The sequence below is a fragment of the Semicossyphus pulcher genome, unplaced genomic scaffold (genome assembly GCF_022749685.1).
Source record: "Semicossyphus pulcher isolate SPU_LCO1_2020_fin unplaced genomic scaffold, fSemPul1.0.p SCAF_13, whole genome shotgun sequence".
Lineage (NCBI taxonomy): Eukaryota > Metazoa > Chordata > Actinopteri > Labriformes > Labridae > Semicossyphus > Semicossyphus pulcher.
The window spans coordinates 16,791,423-16,818,049 of NW_027211637.1; the positions used below are offsets into that span (position 1 = coordinate 16,791,423).

General features: G+C 46.7%; 1 protein-coding gene across 3 annotated transcripts in view; it reads left to right on the forward strand.

Annotated features, from left to right (window-relative positions):
• rarga (retinoic acid receptor gamma a) overlaps nt 1–26,627 on the forward strand; it is a 41,728-nt gene that overhangs the window by 3,038 nt on the left and 12,063 nt on the right. The window contains exons 1-2 of one of the 3 annotated variants that reach the window (XM_069659541.1): nt 2,440–2,548; nt 9,670–9,992. In XM_069659541.1, coding sequence (XP_069515642.1) covers nt 9,824–9,992 — 169 coding nt within the window. In that variant the 5' untranslated portion in view covers nt 2,440–2,548; nt 9,670–9,823. Of the gene's footprint in view, nt 1–2,439; nt 2,549–9,669; nt 9,993–19,785; nt 20,337–26,627 lie in introns of those variants that run through there. The other 2 variants (XM_069659542.1, XM_069659543.1) reach the window with 2 other exon arrangements.

Sequence of the window (26,627 nt, forward strand, 5' to 3'; positions counted from 1 at the left end):
ACACACATATTCACAAGCGCATGTACGTTAAACCTAAACACACCCCCTGCTCAAGCTCACTGTCATAATTTAATAAGGAGCACAGCATGCCTCGCGCGCTGACACACACACGACTCCCATCATGCACTTGACTGCACATACCCTGACACAAATGCACAGCCTCAGCCGGCCTGATACCATCACACACACTTCAAACTCACACATTACTGTTCACATCCCTCTAACGGATCACATAAGAGCGAGTTTTCGCAGCGTCCTATGGCTGTGTTTGCCTACATGTTTCATTTTACACAATTGCTGATTTAGTACCGCTATGTAAACAGCTAAGGGATTTCTATTAGCCCGAGTCGCTTCATAAGCAACGCATAAATCAAATGTAAACGAGATAAGGATCAGCTGAAGTGCTCTTTGCAGTGTGGCTTAGATCTGAGTTTCCTGAATATAAGGTTTCTGCAAGAAAAAGGCAACAGCGCCTCTCACTGCTTAGCCATTCACTCACCCTGATTATGTACAAGCAAATGCACATGAGAACATGTATGAAAGGGCATTTCAGCCGGCTTCTGTAGACCATATGTGGCTGTAAAGATCGGAAGCACACGGCAAAGTATGAGAAAGAGGCGAGGCTGCATTCGAGAGTTATTTTATTTTATTATGGCTCGACTTTATCCTGGAGGATATTGGGTCAGTGTATTTGGGGATAAGATCTCTGCCTGTATCCGGCCAGTTCCTGTGATTTACAAACAATATACAGAGCAGTTATAGCAAGTCTTACAGGTATGAGAAGATGGAAATAAAAGTTCTGCATGCTGCGTTTGTGGGCGTCTCTTCTTCTGACGGTGTTTGGCTGAACGTGAAGCGATGCATGGCCAATATGCCTGAAGGGCATCGCTTTAGATTAACTTTCAGAGGAAGTAGTGCATGAATAAGTTGGTTATTTTGAAGATGCTTGCTGCTTTTATTTTCTTATTAGATATGGATTAGACTGGATTCTTCTTCTTCAAGTGTTGCATGTATTTACATCCGCTTGTTCTTTTGTTCTCTTCAGATAGCGCTGTTTTTCTCCAACCTGCTGCTGAGGTAAAAGTGCCCGTTGAGGTGCCCGTTGAGGTGTGCCTCCTCCTCCCAGCTCTGAGGTTTGAGGTGCTCCCCCATAACCAAAACAACTTGAGAAACATTGCATTCAGAAAAAACAGGGCACACGCCCAGAACCACAAACACATAAACACAGATCTGAAACATATGATCTCATATGGAGAGAGGGGGCACGCTCAGGGGCACACCCAAAATCTGTCGCTGCTGCTGCCGCTGCTGCACAGCTCTGCCATCTCACACGGGACTTCCCTGCAGCTCATGTGCCACTGCTAGTTTCACAAGTGGTTGAGGTGCAGAAATCTAATGTTTTTTTTCCCCTGATCATCTTGACTTAAATAACTCTAACTGCGTAATGTTTGGCAGGATGTTGACGGATGTTGTCTATCCTAAAAAATGTCTATCTTTGTGGGCCAAACTCTGGTTTTCATTTATCCTCAGCGAACAGTTTGAGATGTTCTTATATCTAGTTTGTTTTATGTCCACGACTTCCTTTACTGGTTTCACAACAGGCTCGCCCTTTAATATTAGGTCCTAGCATTAGTGTTATCACAGGCAATGGTGGTAATAGTTGTGATTTATTATAACTACTCTTGGAGGACTGTCACGGAAACATTACAATAGCAATAAAACACGGCGCCAAACACAAACATGAGGAACACAAACAGCACCTAGAGTTCACGCCTGTACTAAGCAGACAGGTGAAGCTGATTAATCCATAAATTAATCATCATGGGATAAATGACTCTGAAACTTCTTTGACTTTCTTTGTAAAATACTCGATCTGCTTGCCATTTAAGCCGCATCTGTGTCAAATGAAAACATTACATTCTGTGTTGTTCAGGATACTCAAACATCCTCTCCGATTAAGCTCTCAATTTATTGATTAAACCCAAATGATGTGAGATCACGACATGGCTCCGCTTCCTAACATGCACAAGCAGTTTGTAGGTAAACCGAGCCTTACGCCATGAAGACGAAGGAGAGAAAAAAGAATTCACCCGAGAGACAAAGAAGGGAGAGAGAATTAAAAACAGAAACTTAAGCTCTCTGGGCCTTTTCCTTCCCTCCAGGCATTTTGTGGCTTGTGAAAAAATGTGCTGTATATTTGAAGTGTTGGGTCACGTGACAAAGGAAGGCTTTATGAATCAGAGAGTATAATTATTTCTTAGTGAGCGAGAGAGAGAGAGAGAGAGTGAGTGTGCGCTTGTGTTTGGGGAGTGAAAGAGTGATTTTTTTTAAAGAGGTAGAGAGTGCGAGAGAGGAGGAGGAGGAGGAGGAGGAGAGAGTGGAAGAGGGGGAGTGAGAGAGGGAGGCTCACTGCTACTCTGTCTTTGCTGTCAGAAGGACTCTGATGAACAAACACACATCTTTTCGGCTTTTCCCCGGCTAGCTCGGCTCATCAGACCGCCCCGGCAACAACTTCATCCGTCCGTGTGCTTCTCTTACACCACAGCGGGTGAGTCGTTTACACTTTAAACATTTGGAACGAGCGACTTTAGTCATTGTTTGCCTTCCTTCTTCTCATCCTCCCTCTGTTAACAAAGAGAGAGAGAAGGAGAGAGGCTGCATTTTTTGGGAACGAGTCGACAGTTTTAATTGAAGACAGAGAGCGTGTGTGCAAAACACTTGAGAGGCTTTGAGACAATTAATCATTGTTTCCCCGAAATCTGAGCAGACTTTCACGTGTAAACACTAAAACGTCCTAACACACATGTTTGTTTGCATGCACTGTTTTAGTTACTTAGTTTGTTTCTACTTTATTAGCGTGAGACTGACACTGAGTTTATATGAAAACATACTTGAGCGGTGTTTGTGCCTGCGTGTGTGCACATATGTGCCTATTAGCGAGTGTTACCCACTGCCTGTGGAGCTCTTTATTATTAGCATATGTGTGTGTGTTTCTGTGTGTGTACACGCTCGCATGTGTTTGATGTGTATTCACCAGAGGAGTCACCAGTCCTTGACCTGTTTTTTTTTATAACCAGCATATGAACACTTGGAAAAGAGCAGCATTGTTTTCCACCTTTTAAACAGCACAGGCTGATTCCTGTGGCGTGAGGTGTGTCTGAAACTGTGCTCGGAGTTTACATGAAAGTTTATTCAATGTGTTCCCATAGTTAGCAGCGTGTCACTGAGCATTATTTATTGATGCTGGCATTTGCGCAGGGTTAACAGGTTCCACTTGTTACAGCCGTGTGTAACACAGTGCGTTTAGTGCTGTGTGATTTGGATATCAGATGAAGATCAGGGGCATGATGTCAGAGTGTAGCTGTGCTTTATTGCTGCAGCAGAGGCTGGTCTGTAGGTAAAGCTCTGCAGCTGGACTGCCTTGGCTTTGCACCTGCTGTGTATCCCCTGGTGGACCTGACATAAGTGTGAGGGACACTCTGATTGAAGTGAATTGAAAAAACACCCAGACGGCTCCCAGCTCGAAGGCCAGTGATATCAGTGTCGGCCTCCGCTGTCATCTGCTCCATCGACTCTGAGGCGGTGACATCTGGAGTGGAAGAAAGGGAGCAGAGTAATATCACGCCGCAAGCACCACCCGTGGGTCTGTTTCGAGGACACGCTGTCCACGCAGGGCGGCTTTACCTTCATGGTGCTCAGTCACAGTGTTGTGCTTGTCTTCAGTGACAGTTTGGAATCAATTATTATTTGTGCTTGCTGTTATATGCTCCAGATGTGTCATTACTCATGATCCCTGTTCTTGTGATCACAAATATGTCAGCTTTGTAGGTCTCACCACAAACATTCTCCTCTTTTCTAGGTTGTAAATATTTACTCATCGAGAAACAGACCATACTAGCATCAACCCTCACATACTTTATTGTATATTAGCACAGATGAGCAATAATACTCTGGTAAAATGGATGAAATAGATACTTTGGGGTTAATTTTCTTTTATTCTAACAGCCTGATTGGCACTAGTTTTTCAGTTATATGTCTGGTATGGATTAAAAGGAAAGACAGCATTATGAGGATTATACTAACTTAAAGTTTTCATAAGTGTACAAAAACGTACCTACAAGTATCTTTCACAGTGCTTTAAAAGGAAAATGACAGAAGTGGAAAACCTTGTGCTTTATGCGATTCTCCTTCTCAGGTGTAGATAAATCTGAGGTTTTGTGGGAATCAACAGTTGACCCATAAAAGCTCATGTATTGCAAAATCCGCCAACAGTCTTCCTTTGTGACTTGACTTTGCGCAGTAAATCTGGGAGTTGTTGATACCTGTCTTTGCTGGAATTTCTATAGCAATTAAGGCCAAGTGGTAGGGAGGGGTTAGACAGGTGGTTTTAGGGGAATCGAGGGGCTCTCCGCTAGCGCACTATAATTAACAAGGAAACTATCTGCAAACTATTTCCTATGTCTATTTTTGCAGGTGTGCCGCTCTGATTGTGAGGATTTACATTTTCAGGCGGCGTCCAAGCCCTCATTAAAAGATCTTCTGGCGCAGAGTTCAACTGTGTTGTTTGGCGTGTGTGTGTTTGGGCCTGCTTGTGTCTGAGTGTTGCTTTGACTCCTGAGGCTAAAAGCAGCGGTGGTGTTGAACCCATCCATTATACATCTCTTCATACAGAGAGAGGATTGTTTTCCCTCTGAGCTGAGGACACCTTCCAAGCTAAGAGGAATTAGTAGCACCAGCTTTACCCAAAAGAGCGGCCACCACATTGTTGCCATCTGGATGCTTTATTTCCTGTCTCTCTGACTCACTCTTATTTCTCAAACTTGTATTTTTTCTCGCCATCGTCTGTCTTTGCCTTTTCCTGTTGTGCTCTGTTTTCTTGTTTTGCTGGACCCACTGCCGGAGTCTCCTTGTTGAGTCCTCCAAAGAGCTCCACCACATCATGGAAACAGCGCTCTGTAAGAATGACTTCATCATGTCACAAAGTGCTTTATGTCTCACTCTGAGTTCTCACTCTTTCCATACTTCTCTCTTTCACCACTGCGAGTCAACACAGCCTGCTTTTGGACACTTCGTCTAAACAAAGAGAAGAAAGAGAACAAAAAAGATGGAGGAATAAATGTTTGATGATTTATAGCTACAAACACGCCGATTGTGTAACGCCACTCCCAGATGGCACTGGTGAAAAACAATACCTCTTTAAGTGACAAATGATTACACAGAGGTGCTACTCTGCATTGTTGCTATAAGCAAATACGTGTTTGTGCGATGCCAAGAGCAGGCAGATGTCAAACAAGTTTGAGGCGGGAGGAATGCAGGTTTGTTTGGAGACACTGGAGCGTCTGTCACTAGGTGTCTCTCTCAGAGCCATTAGCCTGCTGCCTGTTGAAAGACTGGGAGCTGTCAGCTTTGCATCAGATAATAGTGTTGAGGATATTGTTGTCACAGTCAAAATACTGCTGACGCCAGCACCCAGATCAGATAACACTGTGATCCTGATTTAATACGAACCTTTTTATTCATCTGTCACGGCTCTGAGTTGTTGATTGCTCTGTGTTGGCATATTAAGCGGTGATGATGACAATAAATATTCTTTCTGCTCCGAGCGGTTGGAAAAGCCAGTCTGTCAACTCGGTTAGGACACAGGGTCTGTAAAATCATTGTGTAACTGCTGTGGTGGTATGACTTCACCCATGACCCAAAACTTAAACTGTCTGCTTCAAGTCGTTTCCTTTACAAACGTACTGAACATAAATCACTTTATGATGTTGACGATTGGAGGACAGTGCCTGGAAGACACGCTCAGCTTTCTGTCAGAAAAAGAAAAACAGTGCAAGAGCAGGAGTGGGCAAGTCAGAGGTGGAAAAAGAGAGAGAGGACTGCCAAGCCTTCCCTGCCAGGATACATGGTACACTTCATTTATCTGGAGGCTGTGAATTTACAATTCAATCCTTCCAGTAAAGGTTTCGACTTGCTGCGCTGCCTCGACTGATTGGCACATATTTTTATTCAACCTCGCAGAAATTCTAAAAATGGCATGTTTGGGCCTTCTGGGTACTTCAAGGAACCCCAAAAGAAAACGAAAGAAGAAAAGTCACTCAATCACGGGACAGAAAAAGGAGTCACAGAGAGAGAAGAGTTGTGAAATTTCTGACTTCAAAGGCACAAGTCCACAAAGACAAACATATAATCATAACTCAATTTAACATCACACAGTAATGCCATTTTTTTTGCTTCCCAGCAATGAGAGCCCTCCTGTTAACAAACAAGAGGCAGCCATGGCACCCAGAATCCTGCTCATATACGCCGAGTAATCACCTGTGGTTTCTTGTGCTGACTAAAAAAAACACACTCTGCCTTTCTCGGTTGTGTGGTGCGGCTCTTCCTGAGATGCCGTGATTTATTTGTTATGTTTGACTGCAGTTCTTATTGCCTGAGGGGCCCGACTCCGTCACAACGGTTAAGGCACAATTGTTGTGTTGCTCGCAGAGGATTTGATACCCTTTGTTTGACAGACATTCAATCTGTGGGAACTGCTCTCTCTCTCTCTCTTTGTCTCTTTTTTAAACTCCTGCTCGATGCCTCGCTTTGTGTCGAAATCCAAACTCTTCAGCAAACAAAACAATCCCATTCTCTGTAAGCGTGCCTCGTCTTGTCCCGCTGTCTCCAAATTGCCGGCTTGATTGATTTCATTTCATTTGCTACACGCTGCGTTGTCCCGATAACATCAATGGATTATCTCGAGTGTAACCAATAAGTCTGCTTTAACACGCCGAGCTACTGTGAGGTCTGACACTCGCACTATTTACAGAAACAACCAAAGTAAATTTAAACTGCTACAGTGCACCTCTTAGGGAATGATGGAAAGTCCCAGCAGCAGCAGCAGCAGCAGCAGCAGCCGGGAACCCACCCATGGCTGGCCCCGGTGCTATTCGCCTGCCTGGCCGCTTGCTGCCTCCTGTGTGCCCCCCAGGCTCAGGGGAAGTGGGGAGGCCCTCTATGCCCATTTGGCCCTGGCTAACAGGGGATGAGGTCACTCACAAATTCCCCTTATCCCCTTATAGCTCCAGACGGGCTGGCGAAGCGAGCCTACCACAGGACCCGACATAAAACATAAATGGCTCTGTAAAAAGCTGCCGGCTGATGTGACTCATTAAAAAACACTGGCGCCAACTCTTTTATTAATTCATTATTGTGTTTGGGGAGAGTAAAGTGACTGGGTTCACTTTTAAAAAGCTGCGTCTCTGCCTTTACTCTTTAGTTCTCGTTTTTTTCCTTTCTTTCGATGTTTCAAACATGTGCGAACGAGCAGTGGCACTGTGGTTTCTTTTCCTAGAAAGGATTCTGCGCTTTGGTTTCGCGGCTTGAAACTCATTTAAAGCTTAATTTTTGGATGAATATACCGTTGTTTCCTCCTGTGGGAATACAAAAGTCAAATGCGTACAGTCCTGCTCTTTGCTACGAGCCTTCTTTTTCTCACACATCTTCCCTTCTCTCTTTATCCGCCTCTCTTCTTCCTGCACTCGCAGACAGATTGCGCTGCCTTTATGGGGCCTGCTCTGAGTTCATGAGGCAGATACCCAAACGGGCTCAACGCTCGCCAAGTATATACTCATAACACACATGAATGTACATGCACACACGCACACACACGCACACACACGCACACAGACATACTGTGGGCCTGTGCGTTGCTGGCAGTTTTGTTTTTCCAGTCTCTACCTCTTCTCCCATTAGGCCCACTGTGAAATCTTTAGTGATGTTTTTGTGTGTTAGCCACACAGTGGAACCGCTGCACAGGGTCATGGTACAAGTTGTATAAGCAGAAGAGGGATGGAGACGGGGTGCGGGTGGGGGTGGGGGAGGGGGAGTTGAGGGGGGTGGGGGATTGGGTATAAGGACATGATTATAGAGAGGAGATGTGGGGTGGGTCGGAAAAGAAAATCAAAGGTAATTTGGAAGAGGGAGAGACTAAGAGGGGGAATGAAAGAAGTTAAGAAATGCCGACAGAAAGGAGGAAAGAAAAAGAAAGATGGCAGTATAGCTGCGTTGGCAGGATGGGGGTGGGTGCCTATCGGCGGCTGCTCCTTCCTGAAACGTGGCCACCCGAGCCTGCCTGGGCCCTGGAAGCACATGTGGAACAGTTTACTGTAATGGAACTCTAAATTAGTGGTGGTTTGAAGCTGCCTGCAGCAGTAGGGTGTAATTAACTGGCTCTGTTGAAAGAGAAAGAGCCAGAAAGAGAGGCAGGGAGGGAGCCGGAGCCCTGGAAAAGGCAAAGGGTGAGAGGTGTGTGTGCGTGTGTGTGTGTGTGTGTGTTAGTGGGTACTCTCACACATGTGTAGAGTATTTTTTTTCAGTGCTTGATTGCATGTGTTTCAGACTGTGTGCATATGTGTGCGTCTTGGAAAGCTCTCCCTCATTTTCCTGGGCACGGCGCCACGTCTTAGTGCCCCCCAGTGCCCAGACCCTGTCACTGTTCCTCTGTGCGTTTTCGCTCAGTTCAGCAGTTCACCAGTTCAGCCTTAGATCTTTCTTCTTTTTTTTTTCCCCCTCCCCTCATTTCTTTGTTTATACCGAATTCATTACCAGGATTTTTTCCCTGTCTTTTCTCCCAGATTCACAAGCCACAGCAGTTCCAAATTCCTTGGCTCTGCTCTTTTTCAAAGCCACATTTAAAAAACAAGATGATCACACCACCCACTCATGAAATCACGCTAGGGAAGCGAAAGGCAAAGAAAACATAAAAAAAGAAAATGGGAGGCTTTAGCAGGTTTTTTCCCCCCCCTCTTGTATTAACAGTCAACAGTGGGGCATAAGTGCAGCCTTGTCCACACTTGAGTCTGACTTGTCTGTGCCTACTGTGTGGAGTCAAAGTGACGAGCGGGCTGCGGGAGGTTAGAGCCAAAATGACTCTGTGGGATGGGAGCCTGACCTCAAGAAGATAGTTGGAAGTGACAGCAGCAGTTAGCAATCAGTGGATCTCATTTTCCCCACCATCAACCCCCCTCCCTCCCCTCTTGTCTCCCTTCTTCATGCTTCGGACCCCGTGTCTGGGCCTCTGGTCCTGGGGGAAAGCGGCAGAGAGGCAGGCTGCTGTGCTAGGCTGGCAGCAGGAACAGAGGAGCTCTTTATAGTAGAGTTCTGGTGATTTAAATCATATGGCATAGCCTGGAATCACTGTAGAAGTCTGGAAGCTCTTCAAAACTGCAGGAACAAGAGCTCTCTCTTTTTCTCTCTCTCTCTTCTCCCCTCCCCTCCCCGCTCTTCCCTGTTATAACTTTTTCCAAACTTCTTTCTTATTTTCTTTTCCCCTCGCCCAGTCCCAGTTTTTCTGCTCTCACAGCTCACTCACTCTTTTTCTCTCACCTCTTTATCTGTTTTGGTTTCTCGCCGTTCTTTTCCCTCACTTCCTCCGTCCTCCTCGTAATGTCATACCTGTTGGTATGAAGCGTGCACATCCTTCTTGCATTAGCGCTGTGGATAAACTATTCTCCATCCCAGAGCGCAGATGGATCAGGCTTTCAGAGTTGACGTGAGGTGAATCGTGTTTCGTGCAATCCAGAGACACAAACCACCGACTGTATCATCATGTTCATGCCAATCAGAAACACTTCTGCTCACGTTGTATGTGGTGAATTTATTAGTAAGGACTTCTCTTCTCTTCCTCAGGACACTGGGTTGGATGACTCTTCTAAAGTGGAGTCAGTAAACCAGAGGCCGCACCATCGCTCATCCTTCAACACATCCTGAGAGTCGCCGGAAGGACACGGATTTCCAGGTGCTGCGAGAGCCTGCTGCGGACCCCTGGGCGTGCTCCGTCGCCATGGCTACTAACAGGGAACAGCAGGTGGGTCACATGACGGGCTTCCCACCTGCTGTCTACCCCTTCGCCTTCAACTCCATGAGAAGCCACTCCCCTTTCGACCTGCTGGCCAACAGCAGCCTGTTTGGGAGATTCGGTGCCGACCTGCCCAAAGAGATGGCCGCCCTCTGTAAGTCATTTTCATTAGCGTGCGTGTTTGACTCTCCCCCTCCCTCTCGTGTGTCCTTTTCCATTTCAGCTCCAACTACGTACACGGCCCCTTACTTTCATTTTAGTCGACGCACATTAAACAATTTGGACGTGCACTGGAAAGAGGGGAAAAAAACGGCGATTTAAATTGCACTTCATTATGTGTAATTTTGTGGAAATGGAAAACTTCAGGGTCTGTTTGTGATATAGGATGAGTGGTTCGAAAAAAAATCCCCCAAAGAGACTGTAAGGAAAAAGTCCACTTTCATCAGTACAATGATTACTCTGCTCCTGTGGTTTCCTTATAGATGCTTGAAGATGGCGTGGTTGTGACCGCATACTCTGGCTCCGGCTTCAGTGGCGTGTGTGTTTGTGCGTGTGTGTGTGTGTGTATCTGGACCTCTCATGGAGCTCTAGCGAGGCAGGCAACCCACAAGTCTGCAATTAGAGACACAACAACATTCTTTCAATGTGAGGCGATGAGTGCTCCAAGCATCAACAAATACTTAAAAACGAGTTTAATTCAAAGGCTCGTCTGACTTTTTAACGAACACCTTACATCAATTGAAGGCGGGATTCAAACAGCCAGACGGCTCAAGCAGCACGCTCCAGTTGTTTCAGACATGTAGGTCCGGGCCTGTCCACAGGGGGCACTGTTGTATGCCAGAGCAGCAGGATTCAATGATGTATGAGAGCACAGAGCACAAAGAGGAGATTGTTGGCGATGCAGAGTGTTTTTCTGTCATGGAAAAAGCAGTGAGATTAAACACACACTGCCGACATACGTCCCTCATTGTATAAAGCACCTGCTCGCTTCAAAACGCAGCGTTTTAATCAGCATCAGGATTCTAGGTCAGGGAGGAGTATCCGTGTGTGAAACCACTGCTGCATAATTACATGCTGAGGATGTCTGCGTGAGAGACAGACGCAGAGAGAGAAGCAGAGCTGAGGCTGAGATATGAGGTAAAGGTAGGCAGGAGTTATTTGAAACCTTATCCGGGTGCAGTGCTAAAGAGGTGGCAGGTGGTGGTGGGTGGTTGTGGAGGGGCTATAATGGGTGTGGGTGGCAACAGCTGAGTGCAGAGCCTGAGAACCCCCCCCCCCCCCGCCTGTGTGTGCAGTTCCCCCCCCCCCCCCGCGCTCTCTCTCTCCCCTACCACAGCATGCCTGAGCACCTCTCCAGCCTTTCAGCCGTCAATCACTACCTCACCCCCCCCACCCACCTTCCTCCTCCCTCCCTCCCTCCCTCCCTCCCCGCTGCTGCCCACCTAATCCTCAAGGTATTTTCATAGAAGCAGAGCGAGCGAGCGAGCGAGCGAGAGAGAGAGAGAGCACCTGGGGGTAATGTCTTAGTGTGGTGGAATCCAAGAACACACCCTACTAGGAAAACACACAGATACACACATGCAAACACACCACCAGAGACACTCTTCCCATTCTCTCTCTCTCTCTCTCTCTCTCCCTCTCTCTCTCTCTCTCTCTCTCTCTCTCTCTGTTTCTCTCTCTCTCTCTCTCTCTCTCTCCCCTCTCTCTCTCTCTCTGTTTCTCACACACAGAGCGCTTCTTTCATCTAAAAACGAGAAACATACCCCTGACGCAGAGTGAAATCCCACAGCACTGACAGATGGATTCTTTTTGGTTTCTGCACTGGCACGAGTTAAAACAAAAAAACAAAGTATCAAAGCACAAACAGACACAGGCAACCACATGCAGCCGGGCCTTCATACATGACTGCTTGTACTGACACATCCACGCTGGCAGTAGTATCGCTCACAAGGGTTAAGGAGCGCAGTTATTCGGTTTAAGCTCTGTATCAGGGCTTAAACGAGGCCGGGGTCAAAGATTAAGTCTGGATCACAGAGACAATTAGCTCTGACTCAGCTTTATGTGAGGAGATGGATGTTTTTTTACTTCTACCTCTTTATTAGCTGACATCAGCTTTATAGAGCAATGTGAGTAGTTAGTCTTATATTATTTACTGTTAGGATTGAAGATATGTGTCAAATCAGCAAGAAATTAAACAATCTCTGTCTTTTTCACACAAGTTATTAAGTTGAAATAGGTAGGACAAAGACTTTTAATTGGGCACTTATCTTTTTTCTTTTAATTGTTGAAAATAGCAACCCAAGCAATCTCCTCAAAGTTCCTCTTTTGTTCAACCAACAATCAAAAAAAAGATATTCCATTTATGATTATTTAAAAACAGAAAAACAGCATTTCCTCACCTTTAAAGCTCCTGCGAGGAACTTTAAGTTTGTGTTGATTTTGGCGCCCCCTGTGGACAAAGCCGTACCTCTTATCTCTTTGCGGATTTTGTCGTCTTCATGCTTAAGTGGTGTTTTTTAACAAAAAATCTCATCCTGCTTTCTCTAACAGTCATAGGTATCCTGTTTCAGGCATTAAAAATAACTATATAGAAATAATCAATCTTGTCGCTGATGGTCTGGTTTGCTTTTGTAGGTCACATCAGAATTCATTTCAGTCTGTTTCATAACCAGCAAAACACTCCTCACAGGAGCTTTAAACCATTAATCAGTTACAGTATTATTATTAATACATCATTTCCCTGATCAATTCATTGACGAATGAATCAGTACGAGACATGTCTACAGCTTATTTGAGCCAAAGCTCATACAAAAACACATCTGAGTCTGACTTTAGGGTTTGCATAGTGGATGGAAAACTATCAGCTGTTAGTTTCGGGCCTTTAAAGCCTCTTTTTGTTGTGTCCCCTGACAGGAATGTTACAAGGCATTTTACTGACAGCGGTCTCAGTCCCCGCTCTCTTAAACGTTAGAGGAGAAGACAAAAGGCCTTGGTTTGGACATTCCCCAGGCCGTGTGTTTTTTCTCTCCCTCTTCTACTTCTCCAGGAGTTGGCTTAACAGGCCTGCTCATTGTTGTCCGGGCTGTCTGTGGGCCAGACTGAGAAAATACCTTCCACATAAAGGGAGCAGCACTGCAGATATTTCTGTGTGCGTATTTTCGTGCAGTAAATGGCGCTTGCATTCTTGCCCAGCTCCAGAGCTCCGTGCATAATTGTTGTGAGAAAGGTAGCCAGGGTGACTCCTACTTTTGTTGGGCGTGCACGCTGTGCCGACAGGTCGGAGCACCTCCCACGGCGGCGCTCTGTTTTTGCACCACAGTGTCTTTGGAAATACCTGTTTTGCACGGAGGTGGGATGAGACCGGAGAGGGGAGGGATGGGGAAGGCGGACTGTGTTTGCACATGCAGAGAGATAGAAGGCTTTTCTTTATTCTTAACTCACTTCACTGTTGAGTCATGTGTGAATGAAGTTCACTGACCATGTGGGTGTGCTGCTGCACTCCCATCCTTACCACCCGTATCTTTACAAAGGGGCAAAGGCGTTTGTTCATCCATGAGAGGGTCTGACGGCTGTCCGTGCAGTGTGTGCGAGAGGCCGTTATCAGTTGATCCCTGTCATTATGGGAGCCCTTCAAACAAACAGTTGGAAGCCCATTAAGGCCACTTACTATGTGATAACATCACCACTGAGCCCTGAAACACCTCTCTAAGCTTTCACCAATCAGGGCCGGAGCCCTGGCCCCAAAGCCAGCCACAGGGATGTTTTGAAAAGCTAGTAGGTCATTTCCTTCAGACCACATGGCAGGGACCAAAATCTGAAGTCCTTTTTCTGGGGACTTTCAACTCAGACCAGAAGTTCCAGCTTTTCTCTGAGGGACGTGTCCAGGAAACTCAGCTGTGAGTGCTTTAGGCTGCATCACAGTGGGATCAAATCAAGGCATTGTATTAATAGAGTGGAATGAAACGCGTGTTGAAACTTGTGTAAAAGCTGCCTGAGTGTGCTCAGGTGTGCCTCTGCTGGAGAGAAGGTGAACAGCAGGGCTGTTTATGTAAAATGTGTGTTGCGTTATCTACGCTTGAACATGAACACATACCCACACACGCATGCACAAACAATAGAATACTGACTGCTGGGGATATATGCATGCATCCATGTGTGCATGCTTAAACATGCATGTATGCACACACATAAACACACACACACAGAAACCATTAAGTCAGGCAGGCTGTGAAAAGGACTAAAATGTTCCAGCCGAAAAAAATATCCTCATGCAAAGTGACATAATTAAAAACACATTCTTAAACACACACACACACACACACACACACAAGGAGGTCATGTTGGCTTAGGGAGCTCGGGGAGTTGCGTAAAGCAGCCATTTTGGTGGGAAATGTGGTACGAGCGGGAATGTAAAAGCGAAACCTTTAAATGGAGGAGAGGGACAGCAGGGAAGGATGTCGACAGCAGAGTGAAGGCTTCTCCGCTGGATGCGGAGCGGAGCACAAACAGCACATTGTACGGCTGTATTTATTTTCATTAAGGTTGAAGTGCTGGGTTTCAGCCCAGCCGAGGTGGAGGCAGGTTGGTAGGTGGCTGACTGTGAGGGTTTGGATTCGTCTCTGTGCATATGTGGGTATACTGTATATATGAGTGAAGGGAGGAAGGGAGGGAGATGAAAGGGAAAGCGAGCTATGTATGAATATGATGAGCTCACCCGCGCTAACACTCACTACTTGCAGGCAGACACCTCTCCCTGCTCTCTCTTTACAGATACCCCTTTCCCACCAAAATTAGCGCGTCGACGCAGGTTTTTCAGACCCGGGAAGACCCACTTATAGATGCCGATTGTCTTTTTTCCCATTGTCAGTGGAGTATACTGCTTTTGGTCTCTTTTCTGCTGCATCAACGTCTGACGTCACAAATGTGCCAGAAACAGGGTTAGGACGGAGACGGCTGGAATTTGTAGCTTTGCGCATCATAGCATCGGCCGGAAAGGGAGGGGAGATTGGCGTGTCGACCCGGGTTTTGTGTTCCCATCATTGCCAATCATAGCCGAGGCGATAATTACCCGGGTCTACTGCAGAGTCATTTGACCCGGGTCTGAATGCTGAATGTAACCTTTCCCATTCAGCAAAAAAGCTGTGTGTTAGTGTGTTTTTGGACCAATGGGAAAGCGGCTAAACTGTGATGTCACCTCTAAAAGTCTCTTTGAGAGTGTTCAATTGACTGTTCAATGTTCTGTTTGCAGAGCACAGCCAATTCATCTCTGCCTCTGTCAGTCTTTCTGTCATCTACTGGTATCTGTTAAATTTATTGAAGGGGCAGAAAAAATTGCCTCAGCCCAAGGGGGAAACATTACAGAGATTTCAGAGGAACTCCAGGAAGGAGACACACCTATTGAAATGATGCATTGTGGATAAGATCTGTATTAGCTATAGAACTATATCCAGCAACAGTTTTGAAATCTCAAATACATTTAAAGACACTAAGTTTTCACTATTAATAAATGTGAGCAATGTTTAGTTTTAACCCCACACTTCACAGTTATGAGTATCTGTACAGAGCCATCTGCTCTCTGGCACCTCTGCTGCTGTGACCAAGATCTGCATAGCAAACCAGCATTGCTCGGACCACACCATTCCTGTGTAGTTGTTGTGTGATGACAGCATGTGTAGCGCTGTTTGGCTGCGTCCTTGATCTATCAGTGCGACCGGAGCCTCCTCTGCTCTAATAAACAGCTCTGACATCCCCGCTTTCATCTCCCTCGGCGACCACTAGCCTCAAGATGACAGCTCTCCGAGGCGCTCCGCTTCTTTTTGGAAATCGATTCCCCTCACAGACTTTGGTCTTTTTTATTTCGCAGACGGTGCTGGCCACGATTTAATAGATAAGAGGGGACAGAAAGAAGGCCTGGTTTGTTCTTCCAGTCAATTTAAGCAGCACCCACTTTTGTGAATCTGAGCGGAATATCTGCTCCTGCAATGAGATCCACCTAAACCCTGTCGGCTTATGCACTCCTGAGTTCCCTGCTGCTTCCCCTCTCCTCTTTCTCTCTTCCTTCTCAGCCTTCACCTTGGATTTCCTCCCGTTATCCCTCTCTGCAACTTGGAGCCATTTTGCCCTAAGTGCTGGAAACTGGCTGAAACTTTGTGTTTGTGTATTAAGTGTGTGTGTGTGAGTTTGCGTGTGCCGGCATGCCTGCGTGTGTGGAAAGTCAGCAAAGGTTGCTGGTGAGGGAGAGGCCACAGAGTGTACTACAGCTCTGACATGATGACAGATGAAGATAAAGAGGCTACTATTAAAAATGGGAGGGCTCTGTTTTCAGATGGGCCTTTGTGGGCACGTGCAGGACGAAGAGCGCGCTATGGCGAGAAAGGAGGGACGGGCTCTCAGGAGGCGTGGGCGGGCACACAGGCGCAGGAACGGGGGGGGTTCATAATTTTGGCCTCACAACTAAAAGATCTTTCTTTTTTTTCCCACAAAACACGGGTAGCAAAATGTCATGACAGCGCAGATAGAGGGAGAGAAAAAGACAAGAGAGCAAAAAGGACGTTGCTGAAAGATGGCCAAGTCTGATAGCGCTCTGAAAAGTAGCTCTGTTGGGCCTTTGGTGGAACGAGCATGTGAACGGAGGCCAAGATGGCCGCCTCTGAGAAGCAGGCTCTATCATAAGTCACTCCTCACTTTCCCTGCGTCCCTCCTCCGCGGCGACACATCAGTATCTGCTTGAGATATACCGTGGGAGCGTCAGGTAGATGAGAGGGTAGAGTTACATACTTTCTCAGAGCTGAACTTGTGTTCATGGATGTGATGAGGAAAACAAACCACACACCATCGCTTCAATGAGATTTTAATTCTAATGAAAGAACAGAAAATGTCTACAGGTACAAAGTTTGTCCGCTCCTTCATTAAGCCACTTACTTCAAAGATAGACCAGTGTAGGATCTGTGTGTGTGTGTGTGTTTCTGTGTGTGTATGAGTAACCTGAATCTGTCTGTAGTGGGCGGGCGCTCTGAACTGGTGTTCAGTGTCTCTATCATCACCGGCAATCTGTTTCAGCACGTCCACACACTGCACACATGCTCGCATCACCGATGGAAAAGCTCTGCATTCCTTTCAAAATCTCCAGGCTGCGTTTAGCACATCGGCATTTAAAAACAAGCCGTCTTTATTGCCTCACACGGCACTGCGCTGTTGACTGCTTGGCTGGAACCTGAATGACTGTATACAGAGGAAGTGGCAACAATGTGTTGTATACGTCTTATCTGTAATCGGCATCACAGTGTCAGACAGTAGTAAAGCCTGATTTTCCTGGGCTCAGGCCCACGTGGAGGTAGAAGCAGACTTAGTCCATCTGGCTTAGCGTCACCGTCTACTGTCGAGATAAAGAGATAAAACATCACGGGTTTAAAATCCCGTCATAAAAGAAAAATGTAAACGTTTTAATATGTGTGAAAGTCCGGTCTAATCACTGCAATTAAACATGATTTAAAGCAGCAGTCACACAAAATGACCAGCGAGTTGGCAGCCACTGAAAATGAAACATTTCCAAAAGCAGAAACAAAAGCAGAGAACTTTGTCAACTCAAACAAATCATGCAGTCAGGGAAAAAACGGCCATAGGGAGCTTGATGAAATGAGGAGAGTATTTGCAGAAACGGGGGGAGACTTGTGAGCCAGAGAGTGAGGGAGAGAAGGAGGGAGGGCAGGATAAGTTTGGGGGGAAAGTTAGTGGCCCAGTGGGGGTTTCTTCTGGAGTTCAACCTCTCTGGCCGGGGAAGGAAGGGGAGGAGGGAGGGGGAGGCAGGGACCGGCCTGGGTCAGCAGCAGTATGGAGTATGTGTAGATTAGATGTCTAAACTCACTCGGCAAAACCTCTGAAGCGCTGGAAGACTCGCAGCTCGCTGCGCCGTCTGCCAATAAGTGGGAGAACCCGGGGTTAGTGGGCTGAATTATCGTCTCGAACACAGTAAGAAGAAATGTCAAATCCAGGGGAGAGTCAGATAGGGTCCATCAATCTCCAAAAACAAAAGATTTTCAAGTGTGAGCGCGTGATATAATAAATCGATTGCAGCGTTGCAGCTCACCGGTCCAGAGAGCAGCCCTGGCAAACAGCGCTGGTGTTACACAGAACATTGGAACACGAGGGAATTAGCCAGTTTTAAGTTTCCAGGATGCTGTTTGAAACTAGCTGCGAGAAAAGAAAAAAAAAAAAGACAGGAAGGAGACGAAAGACGAGTGTGAGAAGAATTCTTGCGGACCACAAAAATGTGACTCTGGGCAGTGATGATTTAATCTGAAATGCATCCACATCAGAACATTTTTATTGTTGTGAAAATGGGTGGAGGGGAAAGAAAAGGGAGTTTTTTAACAGCAAACTGTTAGCAGGAGCATCTCTGACAGATAAAAGCGTGTTATCTAGCCCTACTGTTCTATTCTTGCTGTCATAAAGCTTCCTCTTTATGACCCGACAGCTGTATGAAGAAACACATAAAAACTACTGAAGTTGTTTACTCTTTGATGCGACAAAAGAGCTGTTAAGTGTGTGTGCCTGTGTGAGTCAGCGCCGCTGTGTAATGTGAGGAGTATCAGCCCACATGTGTGCATGAGTGTGCCAGCGTAAGAAAATAAACAGGAGTTCTCCAGCTTTAAGGTCAATAAACATTTGAATCCGAATCTTTCAAAGTGAGCTGAAATGAGAACGCATGGTTTCTTTCATGAGACAGGAAGAAGACTGAAGTGTTAGACGGAGGAGGTGGAGGGTGGAGGGAGGGCACTGTGTGTTTATGGAGAATTAGCCAGCAGCACAGATTGACAGGAAATGTTGTCTTTTTTGCCTGCTGGGCTGTACCACTTGTGCCGCTCTGACAGGGGGGGAGATGAATGTGCGGGGCGCACAGGCTAAAGCCATTCTATTATCATATATCTCCCATTGTATCAGGCTGTTTGCTTTAGCCCGGCCTGAGTCTATTCGTCTGCTGAGCAACAGTTAGGACCAGTGACAGGCTTTTTTATTGACTACAGACGCCTATTGATTTCCTTTGATTTACCGTCACTGCGAGAGCACTGCCATGTTTTCAATTGAATTGTTTGAGCCGTGCACAGAACAGCCGGAGCTAAATTTGGATGGCACATTTTTTACACATGGATTATACATTTAAGGCGCTTTAAGATTCACTTCTTGCACATCTGCATCCCTGCATCTCTCTGTCTGTCTTTACATCAGTCGCTCAGAGATAAATCACAAACAAGGTCAAGTGAACCTGTGAGAAGTGTGTCCAGCACATGGTGTGTTTGTATATTGGGGGTATTTGTCTGTGTAAATGCTCTGCTGGGGTTGAGCGAGGCAGCCCCCTCATTCATCACTGTTAAAGCACTTCCAGCGGGACAGACAGAACTGCACCATACTCTGTTTCCCTCAAACAGACGGGAGAGGAGGGAGGGATTTACCCTGGCATCTGGTTTCTGGGTTCAACCACAGCACAATGTTCTTTCTCTCTCTCTCTTTGGCTCTCTTTCTCACACACACATACTCGCCCGGCCAGTGGCTGGACTTTAATATGGTTATGATTAGAGACGGGGGCTCAGGGAAGGGAGGGGAAAGGGGCTCATATTTACTGCAGGGGAATAGGGGGGAGGTGCGATGCAAAGACAGACAGAGAGCAGATCTGAATGGGACACGAAGGGAGAAGAAGGAGGAGGGGGGAGTGTGTGTGTTTGTTTGCATTCGGAGCTGAAATATGAAACACAAAAGCAGCACGGACAAAAACGCAGGAGAAGAATGGCAACAGAGTTTTGTCCTCTAACCAGATCACTTCTTCCTCCAGCGCTGGCCGGCCCCCTCTCCCTCCCCTTCTACCCCTCCCTCTCAGGCATTCTCTCTCTCTCACTCTCTCTCTCTCTCCACCCCCTCTCACAGCGTCATGCCGAGGTAGTTGGTTCGCTCCGCCGTGTCTGGGGCTCAGCGAGAGCTGTGAGAGGCTGTTATTTAGGTCTGTTACAGCAGACAGGGAGCAGCTCACCCAAGGGCAGGGGGGAGAGTAGAGAGTCAGAGTCACGCTCAGCTCAGCTCAGCTCAGCTCAGCCAGGCAGGAACCAGATCTGCATTCCAGCTCAGAGGGAAAGAGGGAAACTCCGGCATCGGCAGGAAAGGAGAGCAGAGAGAGAGAGTGACAGCGAGAGAGAGATAAGTGAGAGAAGAAGAAGAGGGTAGCAGCAGAGCCAGCTAGCTGTTGCTGCAGTTTGTTGTTGTCACTGCCTCAGCGAGTGACGTGAGCAGCGGTGGTGGAAGCAGGCAAGGACGCAGACAGCAGTGAGGGCTCGTGGTGATTTCTGCTCAGGGAGGGGGGGTGCCATGTTCGACTGTATGGAGGCTCTGGGAATGGGCCCCCGTCAGCTCTATGATGTCACCAGCCGAGGTGCATGCATGCTGCGGAAGGCGAGCCCCTTCTTTGCTGGGCTGGACCCCTTCGCTTGGACGGGCAGTGCCAGCGTTCAGTGTAAGTGGCATCCTGTTTGGATTTCACACTCATGTCTGCGACTCTCTCTCTCTCTCTCTCTCCTCTCTCTCTCTTTGCTGGCTTGCTTACCCCTCAGGGCTCGGCCAAGGGGGCTGCTGTCAGGGGCTACAGAGCAGCACAGGAAAAGAGCAGGACAGACAGTCCCCTCTCCTCTCCTCTCTTCTCCTTTCCTCTCCTCTCTCCCCCCCTCATAGCCCACAGTCAGTTTGAGCTGCTCAACCATCTGAAAGAAACTCTCCGCTATGATATGATATGCACTTTTTGTCCGTCTATGTGTGTTTTCGTGCGCCTGTGTTCCTTGAGTTGTGAGTCTGGGCTCGTGGAGTCAAGTTTCAGTTACAATATGAGCCACCTGAGGTTTGACCTTGCCAGGTGCTGTGTACTAAAAACAAAAGTTTGAGTTTTCACAGATGAAAGCAAAGAGGAAAAGGGTTGGCGAGTGACAGGAAGAGAAAACCGACGACTCAGATGCATGTTTAGTCTATCTGCCATTCATCGTGTGGGTATGAAACTAGAACTTTTGTTTCTGATATATTTCCCATGAAAGGTTACTGATGAATTGGCCTTTTTAATATTACAGATGTTAAAGTTAAGGTTGCATGCTGCAGCCCTCAAAGGACTGAGGTTTGTTTACGCTTCTGGACACTAATGATATTCCTTCTGAGCCAAACAGCCATGAATTAATAAGCAGATTAATTATTTACTGGAGAAATGGATGAATAAATTAGAAATGTGGAATGCATACACAGTTAAAAAAGCAGAGGGATATCCAGGCCAGCTTTCTTCCCTCTCTTTATCTCTGTCAGACTCTCATTTTTCCTCTCCCTCCCTCGACTTCAGACAAGGCTCGGACTCTTAACAACAGGCCTGTCTCTGCACAGACAAAACTGGGGTCCATTTCCATACACTTCCAGGGGGCCGCTGCTGCTGTGAGAGAGCGTGTGAGAGTGGAAAAGGAGTGGGGGTGCACATGCACGGTATGGTGGGAGACGTGTGGAGGGAGCCGAGCCAGATATGACAGTGGAAAAACAATCAGGAATAGTAGAAGAGATGGAGCCGTGGGATAAACAGAATAACTGTGTTCTTGTTTTTTGGAAGCTTTCTGGTCCGTGTTGTGTTTTTCTGTTTGTTCGTCCTCCTGCTTTTTGTTCCTTTTTACTGCCTCTCGGGGGGGGAGTCATCTGTCTTCATTAATCGTGAAGACACCAGCATTTCAGTGGCTGTCATGCACACTGGCTGAGCTTTAATGAAGACAGATGCCCTGTCAGTGGAGGCCGAGGCCAGGGGGGACTCCAGCCGGCCCAGCCTGCTCTGCTCTGCTCAGCCAGGGGAGCTCTGATGATAACAAGATGAGATTTGTTTATTTAATCAATCAGGCCTTTCCTTTTTTTTAACCCATTCACACACATGCGCGCATTTAAAAATTAGGTCCCTCCAGATTCCTGAAGTACATTTCTCTTTTGGGGTCTTTGTTCCGGAGAAATCAAAGAGATAAAAGTCCTGAGAAGCTGCCCCGAGGGGAAGAGAGCCGAGTCTAGCAGAGCAGAGCAGAGCGAAGAGGCTGCTGTGGTGTACTGTTTCAAGCCCTCTGTGCCCAATAACCTTTGTAAACAAGGCCGCCCTATCCCCACACGAGGAGCCATAATGCCTCTCTTTACTGAGGCAGTTGCCCCTCATTGTCCTCATCAATGAGGCTGATGAATTGATGTTTGAGTCTGATATCTCATTAGGGCGGCCCAGCTGCACAACAGAGGGACCTGTCTGGCTCCTAATCACACAAGCACGCTCTCTGCACACCAAAATAACCAGCGGGTTTGTAAAGAGAGTCACCTGGCCCTGGCATGATACTCCACAAGAATTAGTGAGGTCAAACTGTTTTTCTCAGTTTGTAGAGAAAATTCAGCAGTGTGGGAAAAAGGCCAATCCTAAAAGTGTCGCTATTTGTTGGTAGAAAATGTAATAAAAGCATTTGTCCCCTTAAATCTTACACAAAATGAGCACATCCCATTGTCCTGGCAGTAAATCTCCCGCGGTGATAAGTGTCACTGTTGTTGGCCGTTAGCCCGGGACAGTCCGAGCACTTTAAAGTGTGTGGTCAGTTTTCCTGTTTTTTGTTCACCAGTGGGAGACCTCAATGTCAGAGGTTAGTCAGGGGCTACGGCCTGGCCAATGTCAGATCCACACCATGTGTGGCGGCCTTGTCAGCCTGCTGAAAAGGAGACCCTTTCAACCGGCTCGGCTTGTGTAATGCTCTTAAGTGCCTTCTAGCACAGGGCTGGTACTACATCTGAGCTGCCCGGCGCGTAAGGATAATGGACACTGATTTAGTCATACGTCAATGAGAACTGAATTAGTCAACTGCCAGGGAAGCCATTTGAGAGGGCCTATGCAGAGCAATCCCCACTCTGTCAATGTTCATTTGCTTAGAAGAATGAGGCAATTACGCTTAGCGGTTCTCCAGGGTCACAAGAAGGGGAAGTGTGTTTTTCTCACCAAAACACACGCGCAGCTCCATCTTTTTTGTTTGGATATTAATCGTGATGCTTGCGAGCGATACATACAAGAGAGTGACACGGCAGTGACAAATCGCCGGAGGGATATATCACCGTGCGCACACACACACACACACAGGCACACACGCCTCTTTTGTTTTCCCCTTAATGTGCTGCTCAGATGTGAATTGAGGAGCTAATTGAAATGGGGGTATATCTCGGCAGCAATGGCAGAGAAAGAAGAGCTTCCTGTGACCGCTGGCACATTCTGGCCCTGATCATTTTCTCCCTGATGGAAGTCCGCAGTTATTTCATTATAATTACAAAAGATTCAATTAAAAGATTAGAATGCCTGAGGGGGCAGGACTGGGAATAGATAGTGGTATCTTGGTGAGGGGGGCAGTGTGTGTGTGTGTGTGTGTGTCTGAAGGAGACTTATAGTTGCAGTTCTAATGAGGACTTGTCAGTGCTGTTATATATACATAAACCTTGTTGATCCTGTGGAGATAATGTCAAATGAATGTGCTGAAGTTAAAAGGGCTTAAGTAGTCAGCTGCTCCAAGGTCGCTGAGTCGTAATTGATATGCCCGATGGAAAAAGCTTCACTTGTCTCTGAAAACAATTATGCTCATGCAACTGAAGGAGAAGTTTAGAGAACATCAGGACACAGTTAAATGTAAATACACTAAAGCAGGAGGGTAACCTTTGAATCTGTAATTCCAAACTCGAATCTAAAAACAACCTAATTTTAGCGTGCGGCTAGTAGATTGCATCTGCTCTCGGGGGAAAGCTGCTTTCTTCTGTATGCATAAGTGTGGGTATTTATGTGTACATGTACATGCAAAGGCTTATGCTCTATGCAGCTATATATGTCTACATAATGACACTTTATTATGCAGTAGCTCAGGCAGCTGCAAAAATCCCACGTGTACTCTGCATGTACAAGGAATCTGACTCTGAAATCATTATTATTTCCATGTAGTAGTTATTTAATATTTATTGTATTGCATTACATTGCAACATGGAAAACATTTCTGCACCATGAGGCCATTTTCAGTATAAGGACTGCTTGTGTTGCAGTATCGCACCACCTTGCTAACAGATCTGCCCCTGCCTGAGCCCATTAACAGGCCGTGCTGCCTATAAATAAACAGATTCAATCCCTGCAGTTGCTTCAACTTTTTCCACAAGCCCCCCTTTCATGCGTGGTTTTTCCATATGCATAAATACGAGAGTGTCAGGCCGCCTGCTCCTGCTCCTGCATGTGTGGAGTCTGTATGTGAACTCCTATATGTCAGTGTGAGCGGTGTTTACGTGCCCTGTTTGGCCGGCGTTCGGGCACCCAGACTGCTGTGTCAAATCCAGAGACAGACAATGTGCCAGGCTGGATTCCTCGGGCCTGTGCTGGAATCCAGCTCCGCTCTAATGGCAGTTTATAGCCTCTCTGCAGCGTCAGTCACACTACTGTAAATAAAACTCATCAACCAGCATGTAGAGCCTGAATCTGTCACCTCTGATTTTGTGTTTGTCTTTTCCCTGAGCGTTTTTAGAAGCATTTCGCAAGAGCGGGTTTGCTGAAACATTAAGGTTTGCTGCTTAGTATCAGCAGAGTATGAAATGCAGAGTTTCATAAGTTCTTTCACAATCTTTCACTGGTCACGGAGGTATTGTGCCTGCCCACCCTCACACCCATGTCTGGCTGCTACTAGCTGTTTACTGAGACCTGCTCTTTGCCTGCCAGGCACATTTTCCCTCGTACAAAGGCGTGGGCAATCGACAGGCAATGTGTGTGTGCGTGTTGTACTTGTGCATGCACCTGTGAGAGTTTATATCACCGGCCAGCACGCTATGTACAGTTGCCCATATGTGTTTGTGTATAGTGTATATAGGAGTATGTGTATGTCAGCTGAATGTGAGTGTGAAGAGAGCAGTTCTGTTACCAGCGTGTTATTGACTGACGGCTTGGCTCGAGCGTTGCCAGGGGGCTCACTGTTTTGAGAAGCGAAAAGCTCGGGACAGCCAGGCCGCTACTAAAAAACCCAGACGAGCCCGACCGTCCTCCCTCTGTGTACGTATGAATGGGCTGTGTTTACGCAGCCGACAGTGTTTGGCAGGGAGTGGTGGGCGGCTGGTGTAGTACAGCTATTATCCGGGCTCAGGGGTGGAGAGTGATGGAAGAGGAGTTGGCCGAGGGAGGGAGGCCGGGGGGCGGAGAGGGGGAGACCTGTTGGCGTTGTTTTCACTTGGACATTAGTCAAATTCTGCCAAAATTTGCAACTGCCATGCCGGCTTTTCTTGAAATGGTGCATGAGCTTATTTGTATACCCCTGCATTAGTTCATTTGTTTGTGTGTTTCGCCTGTGTGATCAGCGAGGAGGAACAGGTGTGTGTGTAAGCAGACATGCCTGTGATTGTGTGCTCAGCCGACAGTTCGGTGCGTTTTACGCGGAGCACATGAATGGAAATAGAGAACTTTACAGATGCCTCTCTGTGCATGTGTGTGTCTCTTTGTGTGTGTTTTTGTGCCAAACCAGGTTAATGGGAGAAATCAGGTTACGGCAGGAAACAGGAGAGTGCGTTTACATCTTGAAAAGTTAACATACAGCTGGTCAGTAATCAGACTTCTCTATGGTACAGCTGTGGAAACAGACGTATTTATTTTAGTTGCTGTTATAGTCACATTTTGTGCTTATTTACTTTGGGAACAAGAATGAAAAGTTGAAGTAATGATCTTTTCTTTCATCACACTGAATTGCCTCCACATTGCTACATTGATTGTGCTGGCTCTTTGTCAGGCGCACATGTAAAACCCTTGTTCTGAACCTTGTTAAGTGTAAACATGGCTAAGAAACCAGGTTTCTCTGGTAGAAATGTATCTATCTAAATCAGTTTCTTTATCCCTCTGACAGCCGATCTGGCGCCTGCAGAGACCAGAAATATTACCATAATATTGAAATGCACGATAACACACTCACTCTTTCAGTCGGCCTCTGCAGCCGATGTGTCACTCTGAAACTTACACAAGAAATTAATTCCCAGATATGACACAGTCATGAGCTGGCACGCATTGACACATTAAAAAAAAGCATGTGCTCTTCTGTGGCTGCACGCTGCTACAGAATCTGTCCGTATCTTTACTGTGATTGAATGTAAGCTGGCTGTAGTCGTCCTGTCAGAAGGCCTGGATTTATCAGAATCTCACAATTGCCAGAAAAACCGGAGAGAGAAAACCAGCCGGCCAAACGGACAGCCAGTTAGACAGGAAGCGATCCAGAGAGAGGAGTTAGGGGCTGCTTGGGATGATTTATGCCTGGTTCAGGAATGCTGAATGAGTTCAGGGTAGACTGCTGTTATGGGAACTGACTGAATGGGCATCGCCTGCTCTCTCAGTGACGTGTTCGTATTCCCTGAATGGCAATACTCAAAATTTCAAAATTTGATGCTGTTGCCTCATTTTAGTCTTGCACGAAACTTCCGATACATCGAGTGGCAGACCGAGAAGGAAATGAATCACTCTCTGGCCCCAGTCTGAGTTTCTTGTCAGAGCGCTGACAGCCTCCGCCCAGACACGGAGTTGGGCAACCTGTTGGTGGTTGGTTGCCAAGCAAAAGTGAAAAACTCTGTTATGCATCATTGCTCGGCTGAGCTACTCAAAGCAGAAGTTTCTCAGAGTTACTCCTACGTCTGCTATGACTGTGAAACTCAATGCCAGTTTAAGGGGACTTTGTGCCTGTGTCGCAATACCACTTACAAATGGACTGCAAATTACTCAAGTACA